General features: G+C 44.5%; 1 protein-coding gene across 7 annotated transcripts in view; it reads left to right on the top strand.

The window, feature by feature from the left end:
• The window catches only part of MICU1 (mitochondrial calcium uptake 1), an 87,259-nt gene that overhangs the window by 15,463 nt on the left and 49,805 nt on the right, over positions 1 to 21,991 (top strand). For all 7 annotated transcript variants that reach the window (XM_041468097.1, XM_041468095.1, XM_041468096.1 and 4 more), the window contains exons 4-6: positions 3,471 to 3,648; positions 9,006 to 9,168; positions 17,483 to 17,526. In XM_041468097.1, the coding sequence (XP_041324031.1) occupies positions 3,471 to 3,648; positions 9,006 to 9,168; positions 17,483 to 17,526 (385 nt within the window). The remainder of the gene's footprint in view (positions 1 to 3,470; positions 3,649 to 9,005; positions 9,169 to 17,482; positions 17,527 to 21,991) is intronic.

Genomic DNA, 21,991 nt, shown 5'->3' with positions numbered 1-21,991 from the left:
GCTGAGGAACACGTGTGTCAGGCAGGATTCCTCCCTCCTGCCTCTGGTTTGCTGACAGCATCTTTGCTGACTCCTGAGTGTCCATCTCTTACATTTCCTTCTGAGACTGAGCAACAGCTGATAGCTGAATACTTTGCTGCTGCCTTCAGGATTAGAATAACTGACCACTGTTATCTCTGGCACAAAGTTTTGTGATTTTTTTCGTGCTGTTCTGCTTCTGTCATTCAAAGAAGAAAAATACTTTCAAGTGAGGGGTTGTGACTCATTGGAAGACCTGCAACTTGGAGTGTTGTGCCAATGCCCAGTGTGAGTCCCAGCATCCTTCCTGCATGTATATCCTATGGTTGCATGTTTGTCTGTCTTAAAGAATGATTCCCCAAGAGAGAATGTATCATTGCAGGCCTCTGGTAGCTCAGTGTTTTGGGGGAAGATGAGGAATCTAATCTTACACTTGATTGTTGGCTTTCTCCAAGGATTCAAAGGAGATATTGCTAAGTGGGTGGGAAGTCGTCTTTTATTCAAATTCAGTTCACTGGAGGGAAAAAAAGTCTGAAGAGATCAGAATGGTTGAAGCATGGCAGTAGGGTTCAGCATCCAGGGCAGGCACACTCTGTGGGGAAAGGCTGGTGGCTGATCTTGGCACACAGTGAAGGGAGGCTTTGTATTTTCATTTCCTTTTTTGTGCAGAAGCTGCAGCACCAGGAATTTCATTGGAAAGTCAGCCTCATCAAACAGGGGAGGAGAAGAGAGAGTCTTCACTTGCTGAGGGAATTCCAGCAGGGTGGATATTTCTGGAGCTATGAGCTTTCTTTTTCTCCAGCCATACTCTGACATCTGCACTGAAAGATTTTTTTTTATGTGATCTAGGTATGGAGGTTGCAGTTGTTGGAAGCCAAGGATTTCAGCAGAGGGTGGTAAAATACACAGAGAAGGTGCACATAGAGAGCTGCTCCTTCAGTGGTTAATTCAGGAATAGCTGTTAAAACCTTGCTTGAGGAGTAACCTACAGACTCTGCCTTTCTCCTCAGCTCCTTTTCCTGGATGCTGATCTGACTGTGGAGCAGAGTTAATTACCTGGATAAACCAGAGGGAGGAAAAAGCTGACTGTATTCAAACAGCCTCCGTCTGTATCGCTGGAGCAACTGATTTGACAGCCTGATGGATTGAAGGAATGCGTGGGATGTGCTGAAAAAGTTTGATTTTTCAATTTCATCTATCCCTTCCCTGGTCTGCTAGCTGTCAGTCAAACATTACAGGAGCAAATCTTTCCTGATACAGCTATTCTCCAGCATGTTTCCTATGGAACACCTTAGTTGTGGAGATAAGCAATTGATCCTATTGCTTTTCTGTCCCTTTTCCCAAGAGGTTCCCTCAGAGCTACTAAAGATGGGTGTCTTGCCTGCACAAGGGCTTTCCATGTCAGTGCTGCTGGTGTAGCCTCAGCTGGCAGCTGCATTTTTCAGCCAAACCCACAGCTCCTCAAGGGTGTGCCAGTGCTGATTAAACTTTCAGGAAAGGCTTCAGGACAGGTGCCAGCATGGACTTCATGCTCTCCAAGAGAGATCAGCTGCAGGACTGTTCTGGGAAAGAGTTTCCCTGCCTTAAGATACTTGTGGAGGACCCAGGTTTGGATCCTGTCTCTTAAAGTTTGGTTCAGTGGAGACCATAAAGGTGGTGCTTTGCTGTAAGACTCACAAATACATACTGGCAAATTGAGACTCGGGGTCTTTTCAGAACAGGAGGTGTGTAAAACTCCATTTTAATATGAAAAGGCAGGATTAATACTGCTCTTCACTGAACACTTGTGTATTTTATTACATCAGACCCCTGTAAAGGAGCTGTGTTCTGTCCCACTGTGGACTAGAAACCTCTGAATCCCTGTCTGAGCTGGTCCCTTCCAACCCAAACCATTCCATAAATGATGAAGTGTCTTCTTCCCACCAGTACTGTGGACGTTTGCAGTTCTTTAGCCCATTCCCATCTGTCTTGTACTGTGCTGTCAGTGAATTATTGGATGCTGATAAGGAGAGAGTTGTCTTTTATTTTGGTACCATTTAATTTAATTGATGGATCACTTACTCTCATTTCTCCTTCTTGGAAGCTGATGTGCTGAGATTGCTGCAAGCTGTGGAAGGTGCCCCTGCCCATGGCAGGGGGTTGGAATGAGAGGATCTTTAAGGCCCCTTCCAACCCAAACCACTCCATGATTCTGTGATTCCTGGGGAGACAGACACAGACTCTCTTCTGTTAGTATAACATAGCACATCTGTGTTTTCCAGGAAACTGGTAGGATGAAGTATGTGTAGCCTTTTGTTTAGAGCTTGGGAGACTTCAAAAATCTTGGTTTGTTTTTGTTTCTCTCCCAAGGCAGCCCTTTTAAAACAAACTCACACAGCTGTAAATGACCACATTCATAGCTCCAGGCTGTACCAAAGTGGCCAAGGAGCAGCACCTGTGTGTAAGCTCCATACCCTGTGATTAGTCCAAAATAAATCCCCAGGAATGCAAAGTAAAGGCAGATTTACTTAAAGTATGGGCAGGCTGGGATGTTTCCCTGAGCTGTTTGAGTCCTTTAGAAAGAGAAATAATTTTGTCAGTCTGTTGACTTTGTTGCTTGCGACATGTTAAGGGATCCTCAGAGATTACCATTTCACTGATGTTAATGTGGTCTGAGCTCTGTCTGATTCTAAACTGCTTTACAAGTAAAGCATGGGAAAGCCAGAGCATTGTTTGGCTTAGGGATTTATCCTGCTTTTTATTTAATCATCCCATTGCCAGTTGCAGTTCTGCAAATTGCTCCTGATTCCGAGTGATTTGAAGTGTTGAGTCTTGGTCTGTGAACAGAGTTGACTGAAGATCTTTGTATTTGAACAGCAAGGGGAAAGGAGCCCTGGGCTCTGCCAGAGTTTTATTTGCACCTTGAGGACAAACAACTCCAGTTTTGTTGTCACAAATCCTGCAGCACTGGTGTTTAGAAGAGTCATTGGTGGAAGAAGGGGATAAAACAGCTTGTCAGCTACTGGAGATAGAAAATAAATCAGCTGAGCTGAAACAAAAAGGTTGTTCATCCTGAATCCTGCACTGCTGATGGTAAAACACATTTCTGTCACTTAATACATCTTTTTGGGGAAGCAGAGGTGGAATTTAGTGCTAGAGGAGGTATGATATGCCTTTCTCACCGTGTTTCTTGCATGTCTAGTTTTTGGGAGAGGGTGTCATAATTCACTGAGTGATTTGGACTGGGAAAACTTACTGTGGCCATTAGTCTGGGTTTTGATGTGGGGTGGAAATTTGATTACAACAGGGGAAAGCACGCTGAATTCCAAGGGGATTGGTCACTTCTTGCTTTTGCTTTGCAGCCCTCCCCACTGAACTGTAACCAGTGCTGCACTCAGGTGCAGCCTGGCAGGACCGTTTTGTGGCACCCCTCAGTCACTTCCTAAACGGGTGTTTTCTTTTCCCTGGTACAGGGCCTATGCAGAAGACTCTGTCAGACATGGCCCGAGGGCAGAGCCAGGGGAGAAGATGAAGCACGAGGAGGAGGAGGAGAGCAGCAGCAGCGAGGGCAGGAGGGCAGTGGCGGCGGGCGATGGGGAGGCGCCGCCGGAAGGGAAGAAGAAGAAGCGCTCCGGGTTCAGGGACCGCAAGGTACCAAACCTGGGCATCTTGCAAGAGGGAAAACTTGCCCTGTACCTGTCTTGATTTTCTGAGGGACCTCACTCTTTTGGGAGCCTACTTTCTCAGCATGTTGCCATGAGTTTTTGCAGGCTGAAATTTGTGTATTTGGAAAGCACAGAACACTGATCCTCTGAAATGGAGACCTCTTTTCCCACCTCCACTTACGTGTCCAAGATAATCAAGGCTCCTGCACTGATGGCTGTGAGGATGGTGCATAGAAAGCAGGGAATTGGTGCCAAAGCCTTTAAACCATCTGGGATATTCAGCGTGTGTGTCTCTGAGTCCATCCTTTTGCCTGTGAATATACACAGTGCATGTAGGAAGAAGTAGAGGGAGAATGTGGAAGGGAGGGTTGTAGGAAAGGTGTACGTTAATTCTTCATTTAATTATTCTGTGCAAATGTACTTGTTGAAATACAGGCTCAGTCCCTCTTCTTGGTTAGTCCTGGCACTCTCTTGATGCTTCTGGCTATTTCATTTTCAGATCAAACACATTTTCAAGAGGAGGAAAACTTGAGTAATAAACTCTATTGTTGGCTTGTGACCTTTCTTCACTCTTGGGGAGTTCCAGGAGCTTTGGGCACCTCAGAACTGACAAGCTTGGCGCTATCTGAAACCACTGTTATTAAAGGATATGTAATTTAATCTGACAGAGTCCTCTAACTGGGAGATGGCAGACAGCAGTATTTTATTTTTTAAGCCCATCTGGATGTCAGTTTTATAGGGCTTCGTTGGATGATGTAATATCTTTGCAGCACCAAAGAGGAGAAAGGAATTGTGAAGAGCATCTACTCCCATTTTGTTATGACTTGCTTCTGATATTTATTTTTAAGCCTGTATTCTGGAGGGTGCATCTCATTAGCTGTTAAATTGTGGGTAGTCATATATAGTGGCTTAACAGCTTCTCATGAAAAATTAAGAGCTGTTTCCTTTAGAGCTGCTGAATCATTTTGGTTCCTGGTCAGAAAAGATTACACAACTTGAGGTTTCAAGTGCCCCATGGTATTTGGGGCTCCAGACTCTCTCCTGTTGTGACATGTTGGTGGCAGCTCAGTGATGTAGTAAGATACTGTGCTGAGATATTCAGAATTGTCCAGGAATGTGCGTTCTTGGAAGCTGCTAATTTTCATGGCAGCTGGCTGTCAGGTGCGCTGACAACTTCAGCTCTTGCCAGTACCACTCAAGAAAAGCAGGTTATTGGTTTTTTCCAGTGTTAGCAGATGGAGGCAGGTTACAAAGATCAAACCACAGTCCACCTCCACCTACACTCTCACTTTTGAATACAGTGAGTGTAAAGATTGATTTTTGTCTGACGTGGCTGCTGGCTGGGGAAGCCAGAGGAAGTTTTTTACATGCAGGAACTAGTGTTCTGGTTGTTTGAGATGTGCCTGTGTTGACCAGCTCTTTCCTTCCCAAGCTAGGCAGGGAAGAATATGACCATGATTTCCAAATAAGACACAAGCCAGGTGTGCCCAAAAGATGGGAATAGTGTGTGGCCTGGATCCCTTCTCATCCCAGTGTGCCTTCTCCAACAGCAGGAGCTCAGGAGCAGCGATTTCCCTGGGGACAGACCTCATCATCTTTGTGCCAACACAAACCTTTTCTCTGCAGCCTCCAGACAGAATGTACCTTGTGTGGCCTGAATGCCAATGTTGCAAAAGCTCCTTGAAATGCAGGATGTGCCAGGTGTTGTCCCAGGTGCCTGCCGTTTGAGCAGCAGTTCTGCAGTGAGTCACCCCGGGAGCCCTTTGAATGTGGCCAGCTCAGATGACAGGGGAAGGTGTGCCCTGCTCCTGACTCAAAATCAGGGCTGCTCCCAGGATGTGCTGCTCCCCTAATTGTGCAGCACCTTGGGGATTCTTCTACAAACCACCACCCACGGTAAAAACTCTTCCCAGCTCTTCCCATAATTAATTGAAAATAGCGTGGGATTTTCCTTGCGAAAAAATTAAGCCTAATTGGAAGTGTTTAACACTTGTTTGTTATCCTAATGTTCCTTTTAATGAAGGTGATGATTAGTGGTGAAGCAGTAAATTGAGTTTGACATTGCTGTTTTAGATAGTGATCCAGTGAGAGGGGGAAGGTGAAACATAAAGCACTCTCAGGTGTTGGGATTGTGTGTGGATGGTTCCCAGGCAGGTGTCTGTGCAGTGTGTAGGTCCTGGCTATGTAGGGCAGAAAATGAAAAAAATTACTTGAGTGCCTCAATATAGTTTGAAGGCTAATGAGCTGTAATACAGGATGGGGGCGGGCTGATGTGTTAATTAACTTGCTAAAAGTGTTTTCATGCAGCAGTAGGGCTGACTTATCAAGATGTACTGGCAGTGTTTGGGTCCTGCAGGTATCTTGCCTTGGGATGTTCCTCGTGCTGAGCCTTCATTTGGGCGTGTGTCACAGGAGGAAGCACGAAGAAAATGAGTCCTAATTAATTTACCCTGTAAAAATGTGTGCTGCTGCATAGTTAGGGAGGCCCTGGTGATGCTCTGTGCCTTGAGATGTTAATTTAGAGCTTTATTTTCATGTCAGCATAGGATTTAGGTTGTTTTTTTTTTTTTAACCTGAGGCTTAGCATAAACATTAACAGTCTCAGCAGCACCTTCACTCTTGTAGAGCAACAGGGATTACTTACTTGTCCTTCTCCTCAAGTATGTGCTCTGCTAATAAATGCAAAAAAGGGATTTTTCCCTTTGGGTCATATCATCTTTCTGAAGGTGCCTGATTACATGAGGCTGCATTTCTGGAGGCAGGATGAGAATTTTGCCTGGTCTTCCTTGCATCAAGAACTGCTTTGTACTAGGGAAAGGTGAGAGGTCAGGAGACACTTGTCTGGCATGATTTCCAGTCCAGGTGGCTTTGAAGCAGTGCAGAAACCCCTCACAAATGGTTATCTGCACCCAAATACATGGGCCCTTAACTCCACGTTTGTGTCAGGCCACCCTTGTTAGAACCCACTTGATGTTCAGCACCCAGTCAAAATAAGTGAGGTTTTCCCCGTTTGCAGCTTCTTGGCTGCTCCCTTCTTGACCTGGCTTCGTGTTGCACCCAGCCTTGCAGTCAGAGGGATGGGCTGCAACATTTGTCAGTTTTTGCCAGCTGATTAGCTCATTACCAAGAATGATGTAATTGTGAGTTCAGCTGCAGGCAAAAGGGAAGAAGTGTGGCTACATTTGTTCCCTCCTTGTAGGGAAGAAGTAAGATTTCAGTTGTGATGAAAGCAGCCTATGAGATGCTAAAAAGCAGTTTAGATTCTACTCTTTTGGTCCAGACTGCATTTCTGTGCTGAAAGATGAGACAGGAGATGTGGTTTTGAGCCCATGTTGTTAGTAAGCTGTTGTTGCTGTGGTAGTAATACTCTAAATATTCTAAACATTAAGAGAAAAGCACCTGAAAGCAAGAAGTCTGAGAGCAGCATCTTAGCAGGGGCTTAAAATACATGGAGAGGGAAGAGCCATTGTGGATACTAAGTCAAGTGGGGTAAAATGAAACGTGGTTTTACTGGCAGAATGTCAGGGCTCCTGTCTCAGGTGCAGCAGTGGGGTTGTTGAGTTGTGCCCAGCTGGGTTGAGGGAAAGCAATTGATAGTGCTTTGCAATAAAATTTTCCACAGGCTTGGAATATTTGGTTAATGAGGTCTTTTTAGCTAGAAAGCAGGCTGTGTTGAAGGGTTGCCATGGATGGAGGGAGCTGGTTGTGCTCTGTGGTGTCTGCTCTTGGCTCCAGTCTGGGATTTCATACTGTCCTTGTTTTATTTGTCTTCCTTGAAGGTAAAATACTGAGCTGTTTATGGCTGATTAAGCTGGGTGGGGTGTTATTCATGAGATCAGGTCAGGCAGGAGTGAGATATGACCTGCACCCACAAGTGAAAAGATCACTTTGGCATAAGGAGCTGCCTCCTGCCAGGTGGGAGCAGTAGACAAAGCCAGAAAGAGGTGGAAAAGTGGGTGTCATCTTTTACTTGGAGCTTGGCAGTAAAGCGATTTTCCTCATTCCAATGCCCTTAGCTGTGCAGAACCTTGTGGACTGAAGCAATAAAAGTGGGATTAGGTTTGTTGATTAGAAGTGCAAAGAGCCTGGGGAAAAAAAACTTTCTCCTGCAGGAGGGAGGGAACTGCCTGTAGTGGTTGATGCAAGGACATGTGAATTCTGGAAGAGCTGTGGCAATGCAGAGAGGAGTGGGGAGAATGCTTTAGATATTTTCATTCTAGGTAATGTCATCTGGGACAAACACAGAGGAGAGAGGCTTTGCTTTACCAAGGCCTGGCTTGGGGGATGTGAAACATTTGGCTCTCTTTCATACTAGAAGTAAGAAAAACTAGAGGGTGTTTTCTGTCTGATAAACATCAGGCTGAGGAAGTTGTTCAGGAATTTAAGGACAAGGCTGAAGCAGGACCAAAGCCAGGAATGGTCTTACAGCTGCCTTGGCAGTACCCTTGATCTTGCCTGTTCTCTTGCAGCACATCGTCGGTGGGGATTTTTTCCTCCTGTGGCTCTTGGCCAGCTGCAGGTTTCAAGTACATTATGGACTGTTAAACACAGCATATAATGCAGGACTGAAAAGATGAAGTAAGGAGGAAAGTTTTCTGTGCTAATACATGATGAAGTGTAGGTGTCTGTGCCTTTTTCCACCCTTGTGGCCTTGTGTTGGGATTTTGTTTAGAAAAGCTGTCTCTTGTCTTTGATTAATTCCAGCTGTTTGGGGGAAAACTGATTCTAGGTACCAAAAAAAAAAATCACTGCTGGCAGAGTTAGGAAGAAGCAGATTGGTGAGGAGGACTGAGTTTCTGGGGAATTCTGCCAGTGTGATAGAAAAGAGGAAAAAATGAGCTTGGGTGACTGAGCAACCAGCTGCAGCTCCAAGTGATTTTTTCCAAGACTCTGCTTGAAAGTAAAGGTTTCTCCCAGCTTTCCAAGACTTTTCTTTTACCTCATATATTAATCACAAATCAAACCCTTCAACACTGTGGTTAAAATATTGGGCTGCTTTAGGCAATTTAGATTCACAAATGTGATGCCAGTTAGTTTTCTTATGCTCATGTTTTTAAAGCACCTTCAGGGATTTTGTGCATTTGTTTTTCTTCTGCCAGCATGAAGAGTCTAAATTTATTCATAATAAAGATTTTTAGTCTTTGTTCTTAATCCTGGGACATCAGCAGCTGATATGTCCAATCTTCCTGGGTGTTGAAAGGGTTTTTGAAAGGAATAATGCCAAAAGAGTCCAGAGTTGTGTTGCTGCACGCAACTTGTCCTGAGGCAAATCTCTTTGAGGACTGAGAGTCAGTGTGGGGCAGGGACAGTGCACATCTAATGCTGGCTGAATTTCATTTCCAGGTGATGGAATATGAGAACAGGATCAGAGCCTACTCCACACCAGACAAAATCTTCAGATACTTTGCCACGCTGAAGGTCATCAACGAGCACGGCGAGTCCGAGGTGTTCATGACCCCGCAGGACTTTGTGAGATCCATCACCCCCAACGAGAAGCAGCCAGAGAGTGAGTGCTGGGTGGGTGCTGATCAGGGGAGCTGATACTCCCCAGGCTCTGCTCACCTGCTCTGTGAACTTCCCAGCTCTAACTGCCAGGGCTGGGAAGCATCTCCTGAAGGTCTCCTGCTCCAAGCCCAAATTTAGCCTGAGTCCTTTCATGTTTGCCAAAATGCTGTTGCAGTGTAGTGGAGCTGACTGGTGGGAGCCCCTGAAGGGCAGATGGGATGCCTTTCTCCTATATTTAACAAGGAAATATCACCTTTAACTGAAGCACTTCCTAAACCTACAAAAGGAGGTTGCTTTGGCAAGGAAAACATCAGCAATAAAGGCTGGAGTCAATGATCTTAGAGGTCTTTTCCAACCTAAATGGTTTCAAAGGGGTTGAGGCAGCCCCATGTGATGGTGCCGGTCAAGGTAGGACTCATCTCTGCCATCTTCAAATTCCCTGTGGGTTGCAGACAAACACATCACTTGTGGTACCTGGGGGAGGTTGGCAATCAAAAAGTGGGAGAGACACACTTGCTCTTGTCTGGAAAACTGTCCTTAATATTTGGTGTTGGTGGGGTAGCAGGAGGCTGCATTTTTAGAGATTTTTCTCCATTTCATGTTTGGGGTCTCCATTTAGAGATTGATTTTGTCTCCATTTTAGAGATTGATGTTTGGGGTGTTTCATGTTTCTTGGCCTCCTACATTGTATCTCAAAGAATGAAACAGGCTTTTGTCAAATTAAAACTTCACTTGTCTCTGCAGGCATTAATGAAGAACTTCAGCCCCCAAATGTTAAATATTTGAGTGTGGGGTTTATGTCCAAATTGAGAGACTGTTTTGATGTCTTAGATGACAGCTGCTAAATAAATACTGTGTACCCTTGTGCTTCGAAAATAACAATGTGAAGTGTGTGCAGGAGGGAAGAAAAAATAATCCTGGCATTAGTGTTTAAAGCATGTAGATGTAGGTGAATTGATATTTAGGTTTCCATCCCAAATTCCCATTTTCCCTGGAAATGGCTGTAGTTTCCATGTGAATTAATGACTGTAGGTTACTATCTTATACCATCTTATCTATCTCAAACTCTTTGAATTGGTACTTGGAAAAGCAGTAGCATCTGCCTGGAAGCTTAAAACTGAAAACATCCTGTGTTACATTTCAACACATCTGATTCTTCTTTTAGTTCTTCCATGTGCTTGGTGCATTTTAGGGTGTGTACAGCAAATAGGTGAAAGAATGCTGAGCAAACACCTCACTCAGAGACAAGCAGAGGTGACTAATGGGAAATAATAATTCATCAGTCTTGGCTACTCACTTCCCATTTTATTCCCGTTGCTATCCTGGCTGTTGAAGTGGCCCCATGAAGCCATGGTTCCTGCAAATGCTGCCAGTCAGTGACACACAGCAGCTTGTAAGGGAAGAAAGTGGTCTTAGGTGCTTTTAGCAAGTGGAATGGGATGGAAGCTGAGCTTGGGCTGCCCATCAGCAGGGCAGGAAGGTGGGCATCTTGGATTTTGTTGAGTTGAAAAATCTGTCTTCGGAACACTTAGGGAAATTTTGTATATTTGCTTCTAGATGGAGCTACTCCAGGGTGGTTGTTCCTTACCAGCTCTGCACATCATCACAATCACAGTAAATGGGGTTTTTTAACACATAATGAACAGTAGAAGAGTACAACACTTATTGCTGCAATAAAGTCAAACCAGCCATAACCTTGTTCTGAAACGTTTTTAAAGCTGGTAGTAAAAAATAAAAAGGAAGATAGGTCTGGTTTTCGGACCAGAAATTGAAAGCAAAGAGTGCTACCTGCTGGCCAGATGAGTTCTGTACTTCACACCCTGCTGGTGCTTTTGACTCATAGGATAATTTAGGTTACAGGTTAGTTGGGAAATGCTGGAGCTGCTTTCATCCTGAGTCACGACTTGGGTGTGCCCTCCACTGGGGCTGGAGCATCCTGCCTTCATCCCAAGGCCCTCCCTGGGGTTCTGATGTAGCCTGGTGTGTTCCTGGGAAACCTCTTGGAGGTAATCCTTCAGTGTGCTCAAGCTGCAGGTCATAATTTCAGGGAGTAACTTCTTGTAAATGTCTCTGCTGTTTTATGGAGAGAAAACACTGAGGAGTATAAGTGATCTGGAGTAACGAGGCAGCTGAGTCCCCGTTGTATTTATTTTTAAAGTGCTCATCTACTGTGAGGGTATTGTGTGCCTGATTCATTTTTACGGATTACGTAGGGGAAAGTTTGATTTATTGTCAATAAAGTGTCAGCTTAATTCTGGCCTGTGTTTTGCTAGCTTGGGGAAAATGAATGCCAATTCCTCAGCTCCTGTAGATTGCTTTCTCTGGTTCAGTCAAACTTCCTGCCACAGCATTCCCAAGTAGGCAAAGTGTGCTTAAGTAATGACACGAGCTCGCTGAGCTTGGAATGGTTTGTCAGAAGAAGCCAAAGAATGGCATTAAACTGGAAAACTGCTTTAAAAAACAAAAATTCTTTCTGTGGTATCTGGAAAGTTCAAGTGCCAGGAGAAGCGTGGGTGGTGATTTCTTCTCCTTGCAGTCCTGTATTTATTTTTTTTTCTCTTATGTCCCCTCATACCTGAGAGGTTAAGTTTGCTCCGAGAGTGGATGGGAAGGGATGGCTGTTTCCTGCCTGGTGCTTCCTTGGAACCCCGGTCCCAAACCAGCTGAAAATACTCTGTTTCTGGGGGGAAGTGCAAGGATTCCCTCCATTTCCCCAAGTTTATCTGTGTCCATTTTGCACTGATCATTTTCCTGGGGAAAGTGAGTATTTTGGAGCATCCTGGACTAAGAAGGAGCCGTGTCATGCTCAGCTTTCCTATGGCCTTTCAATAAGGACTGAAAGAAGTAAAAAATACTTATTCTGTCTCATGCCAGCATGCTGTCATGAAGGCAGGTTCGTCCCAAACCAATCCTGCTCTTCCATTCCTGTGTTAACCTCACTGGTTATCCCAGACTCCTGCCAGAGGAAAGATGCATTTCAAGCTTCACCACATAATGAGCAGCAACTCAAATATCTGAACTCTTGGAAGGTTTTTTGGTTGGGTTGTTTGTTTTGTTTGAGTGCAAGAGAGCCCAAAGATGCTGTGAAGGTCAGGCAGAAGCAGCAGCTGTGGCCCTGCAGGGAATGGTGACAGAAGAGGAGCTGTGAGGACAGAGCTGATTGTTGGTGGCTGCATCAGAGTGTGCAGCTTGCTTCTCCTGCTAGAAATGGTTTGTTTTCCATGTCTGAACTGCATGTGGAGCTGAGCACAAGCTGGCCTCTGGGATGGTACAATGCAGGAGTGATTATTTGTAATTTTGATTAAAGTTTATGAAATGTGGATCTGATCTCCTGTACAGCCATCAGCCAGGAGCTGAGACAAGCACTCATCTAATGAGGAGGGGAGAACTCCCTGGGCTGGTACGGATCCCTGAAGTTACACAAAGTGGTCAGTGGGATTTTTAAGACCTAGAAGGAAGCCAGAGATTCTGGGATTCCAGTCCTTCTGGGAACTCACTCTCTATTCTTCCCTGGTACATCTGCTGAAGAGCTCTTCAGAGCAAGGATGTGAGAGGTAACTCTGGTTGTCTCCTGACCAAGGTGAGGCTCTTTTTCTGGGGAAATAAACAATGCCTGGGTAAGAATCATCTTTGAGCCTGTCATGCCTGGTATGAGACCCCAGGAAAAGAGCCAGGGAGGAGGAAGAAATGCATTTACATGTAAGCTTATGTGCTGAAAGTCACATCAAGGAGAGCTTTCCATACAGTGCCAGGTTGGTGTGGCTGACCAGCTCTGTTAGGAATGCATGTCTCACAGGGAGACTGACTGGCTTGTTGGAGCAGGAGCAGATAGGTGGGAACCAAGTCCCTTGATCCTTCCTTCCTGGAACAAAACAGTCCTGGACTTGAACCCCAGCACAAGGCTGTTGTCCCCTGAGAAGTCTCAGGCAGCTCATTGTTTGCTTGCAGATTCCATTTTAGATTCAGAGGGGAAATACTCTGAATACAACAATCAGAAGCTGGATTACAGCTCTGGAGGGGAAAGCTTGCTCCAGCATTTTCTGCTGCCATAATGTGGCATATCACAAGCACAGTTAGCAGGCTTTTCAGTCTTCATAATTAGCCCTTTTATTCATCTGCTGGCAATAAAGGAGTCTATGTTATATATTAAGTAGTGGGGGGAAAAAAGCAGATCGTGAGTGAATGTTACCCAAATAATGTGAAAAATCTGACAAGAATATCAAGAGTTGGAAGGAATTGAAAAGGTTTTTCCGTCAGTGAGAAGCTGCTGGTGTCCCAGAGGAAATCATGGTGGTTTCTAATTGATCTCAACTGTGTTCTTGGCGTAATATAATTGCCCTTCTCCTGGAAGCTCGTTTTTAAAAGGTTTTTTAGAACTGTAGTCTATAACCTATTGCCTATGGATTTATTTTTGCAAGATAACATGAAGAGCTTAGTAATTGACTGCATATTTATCAAGTGTGGTAATTAGCTGGCTTTGAGAAAATCCATGCAAAGTATGTTTTTGTTAATCAATAGGAATATAATAAGCATTTGATTTTAGATTTGTCTATTGCTGAACAAGAGCAAGAACAAGTTATTCTGTGTTTTTTCCTTAACATAATTCATTCCTTCTCTATGAAAATGTCCTCCCCAGCCCAAAATGAGAGAAGTAAATGCAGGGAGTATGGTCCTACCCCCTTTTCCCCATTATGGCAGGTAGTGAGTGTTCTGTAATTTTTCCTTTATATTGAATCATTTTTATTTTTAGAGTGCTGTGAAAGTACCATCACATGAATAAAAGTAGCAGCCTATATTCCTGGTATTGGTGAGTAAATGGTGTCAGTCTGCTCTGAAATAACATTTCTAGTGCTGCTGTGTGCTTAGATACTCTATGGCAGTGCTGCTGTTTATTTGGGGCTCCTGGTAGGTGGCATCAGAATTTGTAGGAGCAATAAACAGTGGTAGTTAAACATTCCAAGGAAGCTGGCTGGGAAACCATTGCAGCTGGCAGTGAGTGGCTGGTGGAGAGCCCTTGGCTGCAGGAGCAAAAGGGAATGTGTAGGGAAAGGTGAGTGGTTGTGCAGGGTCTCAGGTAAATATAAGTATATTTTGGGGCAGATCATGGTGGAAACTCTGGGTTTGTTAAAGAGAAACAACGAGTGAAGCTCTGGGTGCTCACTGCAATCCAGACTGGCCATGGGGTGTGTCCCGGGAAAGCTTGAGGCAGCCAGGTATCTTCCTGAAATGACTCCTGGATTTCATTGCTACCTCTCTTGAGGAAATCCTTTCAAGCACTTCTGGGAGAATGCTTTTTCAGCCCCTGCTCCTCAGTGAAAGGTGGAAAAGCTCTTTTTTCCTGGTTCAACATGCCTATTAGCCTGTGTTCCTGCAGCTCAGCAACAATAGCCCAGCCAGGAGCTGTTTGTCTTGGGAGCATGGCACTTAGTGACAATCCTGTGGCTTTAACATAACACAACACTGTGCCTTTTGAAAAGCAGAGGTGCAGTAACTGCCATTCTTCCCTTCCCTTGTTCAGCTGGGATTGTCCTCATCCAGGCAGTGTTCCCATTGGCTCACCAGCCCACACAAATGCTCAATTCCTGTTGCAGCATCTTGGGGCTTTTTATCTAATTTAAAGAAAGACCCCAGGCATCAGGTAACAGACCCTCTTTGTTGGTTTTCTTTTGTCAGGTTTAAAGGCTTGTGGAAAAGCAGGCAGCTAAGTCCTTAAAAGTGAAAATAAAACTGTACTGGGAAAAGGACAATTTATAGAATAAAAGTGGATGCATTGAACATAAATGCCTCTTTTCAGCTTTTGAATTGGCTTCTTCTCTCAGGACCAATGTAAAAGGAATTTCACAGAGGAATTTAAGTGTGCAGCTTAATTAATGCAGCAGAGGAGAGGGGACATGGTTGTGCATGGCTGGGAGGGTGACCATGTAAAACACTGGTGGAAACCAATGTGCTTGTGTGTGCAGTACGATTGTGGAATCATCTGGGTTGGAGAAGATTTTAAGATTGAGGTCAAGCATTGGCCCAGCACTGCCAAGGCCAAGACTAAACTGTCCCCAAGTGCCACATCTACATGGCTTTTAAATCCCTCCAGGGATGGTGACATCACCACTGCCCTGGCAGCTGGGCCAGTGCTTGACCACCCTTTTGATGAAGGGATTTTTCCTAATATCCAATCCAAAGCTCCCCTGGCCCAGCCTGAGGCCCTTTCCCCTTGTCCTGTCCCTGTTCCCTGGCAGCACAGCCCGACCCCCCCTGGCTGTCCCCTCCTGGCAGGAGTTGTGCAGAGCCACAAGGTCCCCCCTGAGCCTCCTTTTCTCCAGGCTGAGCCACTTTCCAGCTCCCTCAGCCCCTCCTGGGGCTCCAGCCCCTTCCCAGCTCCGTTCCCTTCCCTGGCCATGCTCCAGCCCCTCCATGTCCTTCCTGGATTGGGGACCCAGAACTGGACACAGCCCTGGAGGTCCCTGAGGGGAGCCAGCCCAGGGGACAGTCCCTGCCCTGGGCCTGTGCCCACACCACTGCTGGGACAGCCCAGGAGCCATTATTTCCATATTTATTTATTACATGAATAGTTATTATAATTATTTAGAAACATATGGTATTTATATATAGAAAATGACAGTTATCAGCTCATTTTTCTTGCTGTTCTCTACACAATCATCCATTCATTTTGGCTCTCTATTGAAACCTCTGTACTTCCCAGTGTCCAGTTGCAGGAGGTGCCATTAAGACATACTTTCACTTGCTATTTTTAACCCATGTCCTTTTTCTGGCTTTCCATGATACATGTATAATGTCAGGCTGTCAGGGATTTGTCTTTCAGCAGCATTTCCTGGCATGGGAAAAAGAGGTGTCCCTGAGAAATGACTTTATTATGACACATGGACATAAGCTCAGCTTAAGTCACCATCCAGATGGATGGTCGGGGTGAGCTCTGACCACATAAAGTGTCTGTAATAAAATAATCACATTTATCAGACCAATCCTACCTCTAAATGCACTAATACTTACTGCATTTATATCCATAACTTGGAAGAGGACAAAATTCAGATGATTAAAGTCTGAAAAAGTGTATGAATATGCAATTTGCATTGTTATCTGGCCCACGAAATATTGAGAAGGTGCTTTCTGGCTGGAATTTTCACAAGTGCAGAAAGCCCTGTGACAATTGCCTTGACCTCTGAAATTGGTGCCAGAGGAGCTGTAGCTGCTTTGGGTCACAAAGGGCAAGGGGGTCACCCTGGAGCAATGAATAATTCCATTTTCTGCACAATACCATGAAACTTTCCAGTAGGCAGGAAGGGTTTCATTATCCTCTTTCAAAAGCAGGTGACGCAGCAGGCATGGGGAAGGCTTTATTTTGGTTTTTCCATCTTATTTTCTAATTTAAATTGAAACGAGAATGTGCTAATTACCATAAACAGTGGCAGAAGATGCACGGGACGTCACTCTCCACAAGATTTTATTTCTCAGAGCGCCAAAAATCAGCCTCTCCTCTCCTGAGTTTTACTGGAAATGCTCAACTTGAGTTCTGCTTAATCTCTTCTCAGGATGCATCTTCCTGACTTTGGATTGCAAAGCTCAGATAATTAATCTTCCTGGATTTTTTTGTCACCTTGCTTATACGTACAGTCACTGGTGTTAGATGCAGCCTGCTGGGCTTTGTGGGTTAGAGGAGAGCTTTGTGCCTTAGCTAAGGCTGGGATGTTCTTGTCCCCTCTTCAACATAAATAAACATTTTGGGAAGGTATCAGAGACTTTATTGATATAAACAGTCCCTCTCCCTTCCTTTCTCCATTCCAGCTAAAGAAATCCACTTCTTACAAATGCATCTGCAACTTATCTCCTTTAAAATCTATTTATTTTTTACTCACATATGAACAAACTTTGGATTTGCTTGGGGACATCCCATTTAACTATGGGAACAAGTGTTTTTTTTCCCATTTGTATGCCATTTGAAAGGTGTTGCTAAAAGTACCAAGAGTCACAGGTGAAATGTTTGCCTGGTAATAGTGCAGGGATCTGCTTTGGAAGGGTATTTCAGGCTCTTGAGAGGGGCTGATTGCTGAGCTCTTGCTGGCCCTGCTATAGAAGGAGGTTTTCTTCTCTGATTCCATGAGTTTGTTGGTTTTTTGTGTTCAAAATACAAAGTACAAAATATACAAAACCAAATAAGATTTTCCTCCCATCTTTGTTTTCTACACACGTTATACTCAGACTGTGCATTTTACTTTCCAGTCCTCTCAAACAGAAAACACAAGAAATAGTTAATTCTGTGCCATAAAAGCTTTCTTTTCTGTAAGTATTTTTTTCTCTTGCAGACCTGGGCCTGGACCAGTTCATAGTGAAACGCTACGATGGGAAGGTGAGCACATTGGACTGCTAAATGTATTTTATTTAATGGCTTTTTTGACCTAGAATCCTTCAGTTATTACCTGTGTGAGGGTGTAAGTTAAGTGAAGTGTGTCAAGTGTTCTCTTCTGAGCATTTTGGTTTTCAGTAGCATTGCAGTGCTTTTTCTGTAATGACAGAAAGATTGTTTTCTATAAAGGGACCTTATTTTAATGTTTACAGACAAAATCTTACCACTTCCTATATGCTGGTGGGCTGGGAAATCATGGGTTGTAATCACATTTCTTTGCTGCTTCTTTCTGACTGTGTGAGAGCCCCACAAGTTAAACCATTTCAGGGGAAACTCACTGTACCTTTCCCTTCCAATCTCACCTCCAGATTCCTAAAGGAAGGAGATGTTGTGGTTTCTTTTCTGTGTCCCACCCATGTATTCCCCCCTACTGAACAGCCTTTCTCTGTTCCCCTTTTGAGGCCAGGTTCTTCCTGCAGCACTGCACAACTGTTCTGGGTGTTTGTGCTGTCATGAGAGGTAAAAATCTTAATTCTGATCTAGTTTTGTCTCCCTGTGAAAGAGGAGCCACGTAGCATCCCATTTGTTGTTATCCACACTGTAAATCCCACTGGGGTGGTAAAGGCATCTCTGCCCCAGGACTGGCAGCTCAGATGGACTCCTTGATGCAGATGACTGCAGGTTAGTTAATTTTCCATCATATCACACAATGGTCCTCCAGCTTTTAGCAGCATTTCCATCTGCACCATCTGAAAATGAAGCTTTCAAAGGGACATCAGCATCTCCCCCTGCTATTGCTGCAGGGCGCACCTGGCACAGTGTCAGGCATTTCCAGAAAGCCTCAACACTGGGGAAAAATAGGAATTTAAAGCTTTATATAAACACAATGTAGGCTGAACATGTGCAGTTCCCTGGTTTGTGTTTAGCAGGCACAGGTAACAACAAGATGATCAAATACCTGGGGTCCCTGTCATGAGCACTGGGCGGGTGTGCTGGTTACCCAGGCAGCAGAGCAGGGCTTTGCTGGAAAACAGACAACAGGGAGGTGGATTTTGGCAGTTAGCTTTGATACATAAAGCTCCAAAGCGTGTCGTGAACACCTGTTTTCTTTTCCCCCCTGCCACAAACGTGATGTCTGCTTTTTGTGATTAAAAAATACAACCCAACCAAAGGATGTCTATTCTTTGCAAAATACCCAGTGTTTCTCTCTGTGGTTTCATGACAGTCTGTTTGCATTCACTCACTTTTATCATTTTATCTTGTCAAGCTATCACCCTCATCCCTTAGGCTTTACATAAACAGGATTTGTTTGGAGGGAAGAAGTGCTGAATCCCACACTATTTTTGCTAATCGCTCTTCTGCTCCCGAGCACTCTGCAGGCAATTCCCTGCACACTGGACAAAAAATCCAAAGGCAAATCCTTTGAACTCAACTTTCTGTTCCTTTGCCCCTCAACATAGAGGGCTCTGACCTGTAGTAGACTGAAATAGCTTTTTATATAACTTACAGATGTTGCTGCTGCACTTGGATGTCTCTGAGCTGATTGCCTGAAAGTGAGGCAGCAGACTGAGGGAACTGCAATGGACTTTGCTTTATTATTATCTTCTCCTGGGACCTGATTTTTCCACAGCTTAATAACACCCTGGAAGCAGTGCACTCTGAAAATTAAGAAATAGAGGTTCTTGTCTGCTTAAAGGTGCCTTGGGACTGGCTACATCTGGCTGTGGCTGTTAGGGCAGTGGTAATGTCCAGGTGAGAGGATAGTTTGAGGAGAGGATAAAATGAGCTGGCCTTGGCTCTCCCTTGGTAATGAAGGAAGCTGACAGTAGATTGATCTGACAGCAGCTTGTTCTCATTTTGTTGCTTGCTTTGGGTTCCAGTTTAAAAAAATAACACTGCTTTTACTCAGCCAAGCACAGCTGAGGTGCTGCAGAGCTGACCTCATGCATTCTGAGTTTCACTTGCATAGTGATAAAACCCTTTTGCATCTCTTCCTCTGTGCCTGGTTCCAGCCACACATGCCTCTTGGATTATCAAAGCAGCCTCTGCTTGGAGGGGATTTGCCTTTGTGTGCTGGAGGAGCTGCTGAGCTCAGGCAGAAGGGTGAGAGGGTCATCCCTGTTCCCCTAAGCATCCTTATGGATGTTACACAGAGGTAATGGGAATTGTGCTACTCAAAAATAGGCCTGGTCACTGGAAGGTTCTTCTCCTTTTTTAAGGAAAAAGGAGTTTGTGAACTGTCAGACATAAGCAAGCTCTGCTGCTGAAAAGCACTGTCAATCCAAAAGCCAGATCCTGGCTGATGAGTGGGAAAGAGGATTGATTTTAGTTCCAAGCAAAGTTCCAAATGTGATGTCTACATGCAAGCAGTAGTTTAGAAGGAGGTTCAGTTAAAAGGTCTGTGCAGTTAGTTGCATTTTAATGACATATTCCAGGACAGTGTTTGTAGCATCTGTGTGAATTTCAAGCCTGTGTGTTTGAGATGAAGACGCTGCAGCATTAGTGGGATGATGTGTGAGCTGCTCCTTTCAGAGAACCCATTTTATTTAGGCAAAGCTGCCATCAAAACAACAAATTGCCTGTTGTGGGGTGATCAGGACTGATCTTGCCAAAGGATTTTTGGGAGTGATGTGCCTCTGTATTGTGCTTTTGTTGGGTTTCTGAGCTAGCTTGCTGTGCACATGACTGAATGCTATGGTGAGAAGATAAAATCCAACTTTTTCCCATCTTCCTGCCCCTCCTTCTTCCTACTGATAATTTATAGAGTTACTGGAGAGGGAGGTAGATGTTACTGCCTTATTAATGGCAATAATGCTCCTGTAATAGAAGCCTAAATGCTTTTCCTTCACTCATGCAAGACCAAAAACCCTGGAGACACTCAGCCAGCACAAACCTTTGGTCAGATGTGTGTGCCAGCACAGGCTCATGCTTTTGGGCTGAGTGTGTACAGGGAGGCAACCTGTGGCTCCATTTTTGCCTGAGAGTGGTGGTTTCTTCCCTTGGGAAGCAAGCTCAGCAAAGTAGGGGAAAAGAGGCATTGATTACTATTCATTCATAGCAGAAAAAGGGTATTAATCAGCTTGCAGATATTTCATATGGAGCCTGAGCAAAAGGCTGATGTGAGAACAGACACACTCTCAGGATGTGGAGGTGCCCAGACCATGGTTGTCTGTCTGCTGTGTTTCCACTGTCTCTTCCCTCTTACATTTGGCAGTGGGAAAGCAAATGCATTTTTAACCCATCTGTAGAAGAAATAACTCATGTTTTAGTGATGAATATGCTCTCAGTAAGTAGTAGAGATTTCTTAGCACGTCTAACCTAGCAAAAGCTTCATTAACATTACGTAAGTTGTCGTGCAGAGTTTGTTTAAAATTTTCTTTTATTTTGCTCTCTCTGTTTATTTTTTTTGGCTTATGCATTAATGATTGGCAAGCTTCATCTCTCAAAGAAACAATGGATTTTTTTTGGCTTATGCATTAATGATTGGCAAGCTTCATCTCTCAAAGAAACAAAGAAACAATGCTGTTCATGTTATTGCTCTGAATTGTGAGCTGAATATCCACCTTGTCACCAGCCTGGTGAGCCAGCATGGGGGCTCCCAGGTGTCCCCCAGCTGAGCTTCCAGCAGTGCAGCCTGGTGGAAAGGTGAAGGTGAGCTGGAGTGCTTTTAAGAGTCCTCTGGCCTATTTAGGAAAAGCCCCACTCTAGATGGCTTATTAGTTTAATTAGGATACACTTGACTTGCTCTTTTTTCTCCTGTGGGGAGAATTCCTTGCTGCTGCTCAATAAGAGCAAGAGCCTTCGAGCTACCAGCGACAGCTTCCCCTCCTGCAGTAAGTAATTAGAGAGGCTTTCAGTGCCCTCTAATTAAATTTATGACTTAAGTATTTCCTGCCAGCATTTATGTTTACTTCTCTAGATGTTTGGGCATGCAATAAAGTAATGCCAAGCAAGGTGAAGGACAAGGAAAATACTTCAAATGGTGCCTCTAAATGCCAGTAAAACATCTCTAGAATTCACTTCCACTGGATAATGCAGGGTCATACCATGGACCAATGCAATGAGTATCTTCAGCTGCCCTGACCTGAAGGTGTGTGTCCATTAAAGAACACTTGCTGGGAGTCAGCTCAGGAGGCAGATTTCTTTCCAGATGATTTAAAGAGCGTCTCAGGAGCAGAGGAGTTGAAAAAAGTACTCGGGGAGGATCCCCAAGGAGAAGATTGGAGGTACATGCACCATCCTCTTCTGGTGGATTGAAGGATCTTGCTCACAGGTTTGAAAGAGTGGGAAGGAAAGGAGCCTTGATTTATTAACTGGAATTTCTGGCATCCTTTGCTCTGTGGATGGGCTTTGCCTGGAGCATGATGCTCTCACCAGAGTTCGATAAGCTGCCATAGACCCAAACTTGCAGCAAGTGAGACAAACCTAAAATCCTGCTGTCATTCAGGAGCCAAACACTGGGTCAGAG

Source organism: Pyrgilauda ruficollis, unplaced genomic scaffold (genome assembly GCF_017590135.1).
Source record: "Pyrgilauda ruficollis isolate IOZ18807 unplaced genomic scaffold, ASM1759013v1 scaffold210, whole genome shotgun sequence".
NCBI classification, from domain to species: Eukaryota; Metazoa; Chordata; class Aves; order Passeriformes; family Passeridae; genus Pyrgilauda; species Pyrgilauda ruficollis.
This window is presented reverse-complemented; position numbering and strand designations above follow the sequence as displayed.